This window comes from Amyelois transitella, chromosome 28 (genome assembly GCF_032362555.1).
Source record: "Amyelois transitella isolate CPQ chromosome 28, ilAmyTran1.1, whole genome shotgun sequence".
In the NCBI taxonomy this organism is placed as follows: Eukaryota; Metazoa; Arthropoda; class Insecta; order Lepidoptera; family Pyralidae; genus Amyelois; species Amyelois transitella.
Genome location: NC_083531.1, coordinates 3,471,787 through 3,483,694, shown reverse-complemented (window position 1 = coordinate 3,483,694; position 11,908 = coordinate 3,471,787). Strand labels below are relative to the sequence as shown.

General features: G+C 34.4%; 2 protein-coding genes across 2 annotated transcripts; one reads left to right on the top strand and one right to left on the bottom strand.

Annotated features, from left to right (window-relative positions):
• The first annotated feature begins 121 nt into the window (after nt 1-121).
• Nucleotides 122-4,627, top strand: LOC106139669 (calmodulin-like protein 4). Its single transcript, XM_013341156.2, has 6 exons — nt 122-218; nt 300-330; nt 836-949; nt 2,249-2,340; nt 3,083-3,190; nt 3,485-4,627. The coding sequence occupies exons 1-6, from the start codon at nt 216-218 to the stop codon at nt 3,584-3,586; spliced, it is 450 nt and encodes a 149-aa protein (XP_013196610.2). The 5' UTR covers nt 122-215; the 3' UTR covers nt 3,587-4,627.
• Nucleotides 4,628-7,665: 3,038 nt separating this feature from the next.
• On the bottom strand, nt 7,666-11,802 carry LOC106139668 (uncharacterized). The gene is made up of 4 exons (XM_013341155.2): nt 11,379-11,802; nt 10,418-10,508; nt 9,437-9,555; nt 7,666-8,655 (listed from the first exon to the last, which is right to left on the bottom strand). The coding sequence occupies exons 1-4, from the start codon at nt 11,518-11,520 to the stop codon at nt 8,486-8,488; spliced, it is 522 nt and encodes a 173-aa protein (XP_013196609.2). The 5' UTR covers nt 11,521-11,802; the 3' UTR covers nt 7,666-8,485.
• Between the last annotated feature and the right edge of the window lie 106 nt (nt 11,803-11,908).

Here is an 11,908-nt window from a genome sequence, read left to right as displayed (position 1 = left end):
TTTTATAATCGCATTCCACAGAGCACGGAAAGCCGCGCCGAAAGAATTTCAAAGGCTGTATGAGGTTAATGTTTTGCCAATAACTAACTAGTGTGTCAATGTCAAATACATTTTTTTTTGATGTCAATGCCAAGAACATTTTTTTTTTCAATCACTAAAGTTTTTTTCGTGTCGTATTTACTTTTTATTTCAAACTTTTTTATTAATTTTATCTAATGGTTTGTAAAATAAAGTAATTAACTACATACTTGCATTATTCTATAGCTAGATTTACTAATACCTAATATATTGTTTTTCAGGCCCGCTACTTCAAAGAACAAGATATTGATGGTATGAAATCTTATCGAAAAATCCTGTTTACTATTTGGATAAAATAAAATATCCAATGCATTACAATTTGAACCATCAGAAATTAAATCTTCTTAAGAAGTTTTGATAATCATAAAGAAAATATAACAAAATAGTGTTTAGAATATAAAAAAATAATTGGGGTCATATCGTCAGGAAGTAACTGTAATAGTCTTACACCGCGATTTATGCAAATCATGCCCAATATTTAAAAAAAATTAGTGCCTTACTATCTTATTATCACAAACATGATGACATCATCAAAACATCGTAAGGAAATATGCACATTCAGGTAACTGGATGTGTAACCATAGATCCAATATGGGTTAGGTTTACCTGCAAAGGTTGTGGAGATCAGATGGAAGTCGCTTCGTATTAAAACCTGACTCACCCTATCCAGAATCCATGGTCAAAGATATACCTCAGGCTCCTCTCCAAAGTGGTGAGAAATAAGATCCAAAGATGATAAGATTCCTCATTATTTCAGAATTCCGGGAATGCTTCTACCTGTTTGCCCGCTCGGGACAGATCACTTCATTGGATGAACTCACAGTGGTGATGAGGTCCCTCGGGATGAGCCCCACTATCCAGGAGCTCACTGGTAATACTATCACTAAATGGAGATGTTCCTATTACTGCTATATTTAAAAATAGTGTAACTTTTTTCATTATTTATTCCTTCACAGTAAGCTGTGATGATGAAATTGTCTATTTTTATTGTCTTAGACCAAAATCTGTAATAATAGAATTACATATAATACATAATATTACATAATATTACATATAACAAACAATATATTCATACAAAACAACTTTTGAATGTGAATTCACACTGTGAACTGATGAAGATTTTTTAAATTCTTCTTTGTTGTTACCTTTTCCCACTTTCTATGTGGGGTCAGCACAGTGAATGAAGATTTTTAAATTGAAGACACAAAAATGGCTTTAAAGTCATTTAGCTTAACTTTTTATGCAGCTGTAAGTTTTGTGAATAGGTCAAATAAAAAAAATCTTGAAATTTTTTTTGTTTGCACCTAATTATAGTCCATTTTTTTAAGTGCTTAAATAATTTAGATTTTTTTTAAGCAAACAAAATTATTCATTATGACATCTGATATTTCATTGTATTTTTTTCTGATGGCTATGAATTAATTTTATATGTATCAACAAAATAAAGGTATTTTTTATAGGTACTTACAAGATTGCCTAACTTTATTTTTGTTAAATAAATGGACTATACTAAGTATCATACATATAAGTAGGTGAGCGTCGGGGTCCAATCAGTAAGGTGCCGCTTAAAATTCGTGATGCGTAGAAAGGCGCAGGTTCAAATCCCACCTCTGCCATGTACCAATGACTATTATCAAAAGTCATGTCCCTACTTCGTTAGTTTGAATACTAACCGATGCTCTTACAATGAGGGAAAACATCGTGAGGAAACCTGCGCATTCAGGAACTTGGATGTGTAACCATGATGGATCCAATTCGGTTGAAAACCAAAAGGTTGCGGAGGTCAGATGAGAGTCACTTTGTGTAAAAACCTAACTCAGCCCATCCAAGGTCCATGGTTAAAGGCATACCCCTGGCTCCTCTTCAGAGTGGTGAGGATGCAACTGGGACTAAAGCCAGGAGGAAGAAGAGAATGACGAAAACATGAATAGGTATGTAGCGGGATATGATTCTGCTTTTTCGATGAACCGCCACCAAAGGGAAGATCTTCCGCCAAGCTAGGTGTTATGCCTGGGGAACCGCGCGACAGACGATGTTGTGTACGACAGGTATATTAACTGTAAATAACGGATTATTAATATTTAATATTAATTAATTATAATTTGTATATAACTGTTAATGTAATTAACATTTCATTCTAATTCAAAGTTGAAAATGTTGCTAATTTCAGGCTATTTAAAAGGCAAAGGTGGTAAAATGTCTTTTGCTGATTTTCTCGAGGTGATGCACATACATTCGCGGGCGGAAAATCTACCCAGTGAGGTATTTATTGATTTATACATACATACATAGTTCCTTATTTTAATTTTTGTTTTATATACGCTCGCTGTCTTGCTATACTTATGTATATTGTAAGTTTATCAGTAAGTGAATTGTTAATTCTTTGTGAGGAAATAAAGTTCTATAAACTTATATAGTCACGTCTATATCCCTTGCGGGGTAGACAGAGCCAATAGTCTTGAAATTACTGATATGCCACGATCAGCTGTTTGGCTTGATGATGTAATCCCATCGCCTAAAAGAAGAATCCCAAGTTAATAAGCCTATCCCTTAGTAGCCTTTTACGACAACCAGGGGAAAGAGATGGAGTGTGGTCCTATTCTTTTATTTTGGTGCCGGGAAACACACGGCAAAAGTTATACCTTTATGTACACAAAATAATATCATCTTTGTACCATCTATATCTGCTTTGTGTTGTTTTGTATGTTTTACTCTTATGACGCAACTAGCTGTGCCCGCGACTGCGTCCGCGTGGAATAGTTATTTTGGGCATCATTGAAGCCCTCAAGGATGAATAATTTTCCCCGTTTTTTTTTTCACATTTTCCATTATTTCTTCGCTCCTAATAGTTGCAGCTATATGTTATCCAAACATATAATAAAACTGTAACTGAATTTTGTCTGTACATTGATGATATTTAAGAAAAAAAAGACTGAAAGGCAACGTTCAGCATATGGTTTAATGATGGAATGAGATTCAATTAACTTTTTTTTTGTATTTCAAGGTGGTGAACGCGTTCAAAGCGGCCGATGTGGATAAGAAAAGCGTGATACCGGCGAGACAGCTGCGCAATCTGCTGCAGAACTGGGGCGAAGGCCTATCCGTCAGGGAGGCAAGTCAATATATACATACATATAATCACGTCTATATCCCTTGCGGGGTAGACAGGGCCAACAGTCTTGTAAAGACTGTAAGGCCACGTTCAGCTATTTGGCTTTAAGATAGAATTGTGATTCAAATAGTGACAGGTTGCTAGCCCATCGCCTAAAAAAGAATCCCAAGTTTGTAAGCCTATCCCTTAGTCGCCTTTTACGACATCCATGGGAAAGAGATGGAGTGGTCCTATTCTTTTTCGTATCGGTGCCGGGAAACACACGGCACATATAAATTTTATCTTCATTTGCAGGTGGACAATATATTCCGTGAAGCCAACGTTTCTAACAATGGCACAGTGAGATATGAAGACTTTGTCAAGATCGCGTGCGCACCTGTACCGGATTACTATTAGTTTGTCATCGGTTAGGGTCTGTTCACATTGAGACGAGACGATATTTTAATCGACATTCACACTTTTGATTAAGAGAAAAAAAAATATATAGTTGTATGTTTGTAACGAATGATTTTTCACGCAATTTGGGACAGATAAAGTAGCGAAGGAAGTATGCAGAGATCGTGGCAAGTGGAAAGAGGTAGTCTCTGCCTACCCCTCTGGAAAAGAGGCGATTTTATGTATGTATGTATGTTTGTAAAGTAGAACTTGGGAGGCTACTTTTTTTCTAGAATTTCTAAGGAGCGAAGCCTCGCGCAATTGCTAGTACAATATCACTACATAGTATAAAACAAAGTCGCTATTTTACTCTGTTTGTCTGTATGCTAAAATCTTTAAAATTACGCAACGGATTTTGATGCGGTATTTTGTAACAGTTAGAGTGATTCAAGAGGAAGGTTTTTATGTATAATAACATTTGTAATTTTGCACCCGTGCGAAGCCGGGGCGGGTCGCTAGTAAGCTTATAAAGTTGAGATTTTTCTTGTAGACGATGGGCAAGCAACCTGTCACTATTTGAATCGCAATTCCAACACAGCTGGGCGTGTGACATTTCAGTTTTATCAAGACTCTCTTGAAAGATAAAGACATTGTATGTGTGACTCAAAATTAAACTTTATCTACTATATACGAAAAGTTGTTACTTGTGTTAAGTCTCTGTTAAAATCTGGACGTAGCTTGCGTCTAGTCTTGGTGTGAACTAACCCTTACGTTGTCAACAGCACGTTCCAATATATACACCAGTGTGAACAAATATCTCCGCTTGTGACTTATAATTTCTTCTTTTAAGCATTCATACAAAAAGATAATAAAATTTGTGAAATGTTTATCATTTACCTGTGATGAATTTATTCATTATTTTATGCCAGTGAATGTACAAAATCATGCTTCAAACATTCCATTTATAATTGTTAATTATTATATGATGCCGTCCCTTATTTATTTAAATAAATATTCTATTTAAATGGTGTGGTTAATAAAACAAATATTTATATTTTCAAACGGGATTTTCATTTATTTCAAATGTAACAATTCCTATATTGATATGGCACTATTCAGTGTGGTCCATTTGCTATAAATAAACTGTTTCCATTGGTTCACTCAAGGTTTAAATATGTGGGGACATCACTAATGTCACAAACTGTCAATCATAGCGAAGAAAATGACTCAGCCAATGGCAGCGAAGAGTCTAAATCGCGATTATAAAGATTTCACGGATCATTGAATAGAAAATCATATTTAATGGCGGAGCACACCAAACGCAGGTCAGGAGCAACGCAAATTGAATGCAAACAAAAACAAAATGTCGTATCTATAACTAAGGCACTAGCAGTGTTGGGGATGACCAAGAAGGTTGTTTCGAAATATTTCTTTATTTTGAATCCATTACAAGCAGGATATTCCGGTAATAAAACTAAACTTAATACAAGGAACTCTTCAAAGTGGTCACACTTCGGCGCGGCTGCTGAGTACCTCAAGCATGGACCCACGTTTCAATTAGATTTGTGTTACAACTTGGTGGAAGTCCGCCTCAAGAAAGTCGTCAAATACATACATATGGTCACGTCTATATCCCTTGCGGGGTAGACAGAGCCAACAGTCTTAAAAAGACTGAATGACCACCTACAGCTATTTGGCTTAACGATAGATTAGATTAGTCACCTTTTACGACATCCATGGGAAAGAGATGGAGTGGTCCTATTCTTTTTTGTATTGGTGTCGTCAAATGACATTTCAAATTGGTGCGGACCCGCTTTTGAACTGCGCTGCTTCTGCCCTGCGTTTTGGTTTGAATTTCGAACATGCAAACAAAATATCGTATCTAAATAACCTATACCGAGGTACCAGCTGGACATAAAAAAAATACCGGTAATAAGATTTAACGTTACCGAGGGGCGGTTAATAACTTTTTATTTTTTCGATTTATTTATTCAGTCACAGCAACACAGTGTCTCGGTCAATTAGTCTTTAGTTTAATTTGAACTACGCACGTTCTCACAAGACTACAAAAATATTATTTTCAACTTGAGGGAACCAATCGAAACAAAATTGAAAGAAACTGAAAATATGTTTTTTAGTTCATTTTTCGACAACAAATGTGATTCATTTTTTTATTTAGATCTTGGCCTCTCGAGTTAGCATGACAAGAGAATTTAATGTGGATATCGAGAAAATCGTAAATAATAAATTTATACGGGACAATTACATAGAACTCGATACTATATTTTATAATAAATTAATTAATTATACTTCCAGGTTTCAGGCCAATGTAAGAAAGTTCGTTTCTAATATAAATACACATATTTTGGCAAATAAACATATCTTATTAATCATAAACTGACCAGGATTCGAACCCGAGACCTACTGCGTCACAGACAAGCTACCGCTATGCCGCCTGTAATCCGTCCATAGAGACCGTCAAGCCGTATGTATGGACCGTGGAAAGATGTACTCTCTGCCAACCCCTGCGGGTAAGAGAAGTAATTTTGTTGTTCCTACCATTTATTCGTTCATAAAAAAATTATTACAATTCATTTCGAAATTTACAAACATATGTCCAGTTTCTTACACTTGTCTTATTTCTAGAATTATCTTAATTGCAAGTCACTACTGAAAGCACGTCGTTTGAGTTTACTTATACTATGCAGCCTGTCCCATTTTTAAATTCACACGTGAACCATATATTTAAAACTGAAAGCGTCATATAATAACTACACTACTTTAAAATAATTATGTATGTATGGTCTATTTTTTAAACAAACAATCAGTGTTTTACTTATGGAATATGCTTGAGCAAACTATGGGAGGAGAAAAAGAAACAATAATATCTTCAACTTTTAAATTTAAAAAAATAAATTTTGAAAATGGGACAGGTTGTAAATTTCAATTTTTATTTAAAATATTGTCTTATTAAATACAAATTCAAAAAATTAGTAAATCCTCTACAATTTATAAATAAACAAACTTATTAAATCCACACGTGACTACAAAATATTATGTTGTACTAGAAAAAACTAAAATCACTGGATGAAACACTCAATTAATTTAATCATAAAAAACCCCGCACACTCAAGCTAATATAATATACACTGAGAAGTTATATCGGAATGGGATAAAAACCAATAAATTTAATACTAAAACTTAATACACCAAAAGGAAAAGGAATCTTGCTTCTCCTTCAGTCGATTGCTTATTGCTGAGCGCCGTGATGTGCCCGATCTAGTTTCTAATAATTTTTAAATATCCCGGTCAATATGTATCTACTAATTGTATAATATGTAAATATTTGAGTGGAATAAATATAATTTTCTACAAAACTCTAATTGACTATTGATCAATTCTGTAAATTGGTAGGTATTTTTAATAAAAAAATCAATTTGGATGTCGACGGAATTTTTGACTAGAAATTGTTCCTATTTGATATCTAAGTATTTGACTATAAAACAATTTTAAGTACAACAATACTAGTAAGTACTAGGTTTAAAATAAAAATAATACATACAAACATATATTCTCAAAAAGTTTCGTTTATGATTTTCTATTGGCACTTGATACTTGGATTATTTCAGTGGACAATAATTGGTGAGATTATTACAAACAATAAAAGTTACAAAATGAGATTCTAGATATACAAATTGAATATCAAAGTATAGGTCCGATACATGAACATATTTTAGGGTAGATTAAGTTAAATAGTTTTTATTTAATGTTACAGCCATGTAACGGAATATTTTTACGACGCGGACCTTATGTTAACTCACACAAAAACTAATTAATAAGGCGATTATAGGTAAAATGTATTTAAATATAAGATTTCATTATAAAAACTAATTTTAAGTCTATGGTGCTCTAAATGCAGGCGGTGTAGTAGGAATAATTACCTAATAAGTTATCATAGGATAGATAGCATTTTCATGCTTTAATATTTAAATTTAAACGGTCCCTCGCTATTTGAGGTCAGGATACTAATCAAAACAAATAACTTATAAGGAATTAAGTATATATATATATTATTAATGTATAAAAATAATGTATATATATAAGGAATTAAGTACGTTGAAGTTGGAACTAAAACAGAAAAATCAACTTCATGGTAATAATACTTCTTCTGATTATTGCATTAGAATATCCTGAGAACATTACAAAAAATCTCAGTTTTTAATATGACATGTAACTAGCCTTGGCAAATAGAGAATATGCAGAAAAAGCGTAATTTAAAGTTAAAGACTGTTCAGAACGTTAGCTTCAGGGTAATCTGGACAGACTGACCAATATTGAAGAATTGAGACCAAAGACAAGAGATACAACAAAACACTAAACGTTCTTTTTGAAGGATTCATTCATATGATCCTTTGATAGTGCTATATATTGGTAGGAACATATCGGTCCTCGTAAATATGATTTACATGAGACACGCCAAGGTCTAGGTATACAAAATCGTATTTGTTCTTGTCTGTAGTCTGCAAGGCTATTCACTGTTACAAGGCATATAACTTATCTCACCCCTCTCTCTCCAACTTCAAGAGGTAGAGAAAAAGATAAAACATATGACTTGTAAACTGCTTGGCTATGTTAGCGAACAACCATACTGGTATGAATCTATGACTAGGACTTGGGTTATCTGTAAATCAGAAAATTAAACGTTTGACAGGCGTCTTGTTTATTCCTATAAAATGCACGAGGTATGTATGAAGTAACATACTTCAATTACGCGTCCTGTCGCTGCTTATATAGACGATACGTGACAACTGTCTAAGGAAAAGTCGCCACTGACACGCGTACACCTTTCATACCTTATTATCAAACTCTTCGCTCGTATAAAGCTTCTGACTTTTTTTGTAGGAACGGATTCCATGATCATCAGACGTGTTTGTTCTTAGGCGGTGCCTTTCTCCTCCTGAAGTTTCCCATCTGTCTTAATATTTGGGTATTTTCGTCCTCAAGATCCCGCTCCATGCCCGACATGCCTGGTATGCTGCCGAAGAGTTTAAGCTTGCTGGGCAGGTAAATCAGGCCAACTAGAGTTATTACTGGAAATAAATAGTATTGATGAAATGGAAAGTTTAACTTGAAATTGGCTTGTTGTTTATTGCATCAGACAACTCAGGCTTGGTTAAAAACATCTTTAACCTTAAACGCAGTGTATGATGTATGAACACGCCGCATGGGAGTTGAGTCTAAATTTAATATCACACTCAATGCATAGTCATTCTCCCTAGACATATATTATAAGACCACTTATAATGTACAAATCCTAGTAGTAAAAGCTGCTGTACTCATAACAATTTGTCCTTTTACTTCTCCATACACTAGTTTCACAGTTTAATTATCTATCTAGAACGAATTTGCCTATTATATGCAAATGCAAAAATAAACAATCAATATTAATTAGAAACTCTTTCTCAACGCTTTTTTGCTGATCTTTATTTTCAGTTTTCAAAATACTATACTAAAATTTAATTTTTATTTTCACAGCTTGTCTTACTAGTTTGATTCTATTTCGGGACAGGTTGCGAATATACCTACATATGGAATAAATGGGACAAGATGCGAATTTTAGTAGTTATTGTTCGCTGGACCATTGCTTTCCACCCGGGTATTTATGGGAGCCCGAAACATCAGTACACACCGACATATAACCGAAATTTAAATAGTGACAGGTTGCTAGCCCATCGCCTAAATGAAGAATCCCAAGTTTATAAGCCTATCCCTTAGTCGCCTTTTACGACATCCATGGGAAAGAGATGGAGTGGTCCGATTCTTTTTTGTATTGGTGCCGGGAACCACACGGCACAGCAAAGTAATACTTACTATTTAGTATGCACGGGAAGACTATGTAGAAGTTCAGGTCTGTTGAATGGTAGTAGAAGGCCTCGGAGAAGTATAGTATAATGGTCAAGGTCAAAGACCAGTAGCCCATTGACACCACACTGAAAAATAATAATGAATAAATAAATATATACGGGACAAATTACACAGATTGAGTTAGCCTCGAAGTAAGTTCGAGACTTGTGTTAAGAGATACTAACTTAACGATACTATATTTTACAATAAATACTTATATAGATTAACATCCAAGTCCCAAGCCAATCAGAAATAGTTCTTTTCCCATCATGCCCTGGCCGGGATTCGAACCTGGGACCTCCGGTGTCACAGACAAGCATACTACCGCTGCGCCACATAGGCCTTCGAAAAGTGTAAAGAATAGTGATTTGATAGATGATAAATGTAAAACTTTGTAGTAATATAGACATTGGGATTTGGAATATCATAAAATGTTGAAATCAAGTTACTGAGCTTTAATTCCATTACATTTCAGAGAAATATTATGAACTAGCTGTGCCCGCGACATTATCCACATGGAAGATTGATATTATTACGATGATATAAATGTTAACAAATAATGCATTAATTTCAACCATATTTGATTCTCATAGAAAGAGATCTAGCCATCTCTTTCTCTGATTGACAAGGAGTGGTCGACAGAAAAATCTTCAATAACTAACAACAGATACTCACGGTGCGGTGTGGTTCCCGGCACCAATTAAAAAAAAATTAGAGTAGGACCACTCCATCTCGTTCCCGTGGATGTGGTAAAAGGCGACTAAGGGATAGGCTTATAAACTTGGGATTCTCTTAGGCAATGGGCTAGCAACACGTCACTATTTGAATCTCAATTCCATCATTAAGCCAAACAGCTGAACATGGCCTATCAGTCTTTTCAAGACTGGTGGCTCTGTCTACCCCGTAAGGGATAAAGACATGATCATTTGTATATATGAAGATACTCACGGTCTGTAATGTATGTAAAGGGTACAGTGTATAAGAGCAAGTGCTTTGAGCAACGAGTACATGCCCAGCATGCGAGACGTTGAAAAATCTCCTGAAAAAAAAAATACTGTTATTTTTTAAAGCATATGAGTTGAGGTGACAGGTGTAAATGTCATTGTGGAAGGGGACTGCCTGGATGAAGGTACTGTTACAAGGAAACGAATACTCTTTCTTATTACAAAGTCTAGAAAAAAACAGAAATCTATGCTTATATTATAAAGTTGAAGAGTTTGTCTGTTTGAATGCGCTAATCTCAGGAACTACTGGTTAGAATTGAAAAATTCTTTTTGCATTGAAAAGACTAATTAATCTAATGCTGCAACTAAAAGGAGCAAAGAAATTATGGGATATGTAAAAAATCTGGAAAATTATTCATACTTGAGGGCTTCAATGATGCCCAAAATAACTATTCCACACGGACAAAGTCAAGGGCACAGCTAGTGTTGTAAAATTTAAAAAAAAAATAGGGTAATGATTAGTTTTTGAGTGGGAGATGGACTAGGTGTATCTTATCCAATTATTGAAGAGATATTCTTTGTATAAGTAAATTATAACTTTAAACTGCCTAATGGTTAAGACATTAACTTCACCCTTTGTACATTTTTTTGCTGCAATAAAGTTTTAAAAAAACAAATAAGTAAAGAAGACAATAAAATCTATTAAGAAGCATTATTGGAATCCATATTCCGATATCCCATGTTACAGCACCTTGACAAGAATAAGGACATTCTATAAATAGGCCACAATAACTTCTAAAACTGATGAATTTGTATAAAAGTTAGTTAGAGGTTGATGAAGCATGCAAAGATCGAAGCAAGTGTTTGAATGTAGTCTTTGGCTACTCCTCACATAAGCGTGATCACCTGAGGTGTGATACGAAAAAGCGTGATCATATTCAGAAATACAATTGTATTGTACTCACCGTCAAAGTGTTCATTATCGACATTATTGCTCAAAAAAGACCGCCTTTCGATATAAGACCGACCGGCGGTCCCTAAATCCATGAAAGCTACAAAAGCTATCCAGCCACGAAAAGCGTACAGAACTTTGTTTTGCACAGCCATTATTTACATTATAAATTTTCATTAACTTTTATAGCCTTTAGCCACTTTCTGAGGTTAACTTTGGGCTAGATAAGATTACAAATTTTCAAATAGAAAAACAAACAAATATTTTACTTATATACGATCACTATATACAGGTAATTGAATAAACCAGTAGTATTTTAAATTAGTAATTTAATGACTTTGTTTTACAAGGCAACGCACTGCGGCATTTTACCTGCATTAAAATATTTTTAGTAAAAAATTTAATTGGATACGAATCTAACCTATTTTCGCGCAGAAACGTTTAATGTCTGTCAATGTCAAACTGATTGACAACTTCTCATCTAATGGTGTTTGATTAGTGTTGCTATACTTTAAAACCAAGTAGTAGTTTTTTAGTTACTGT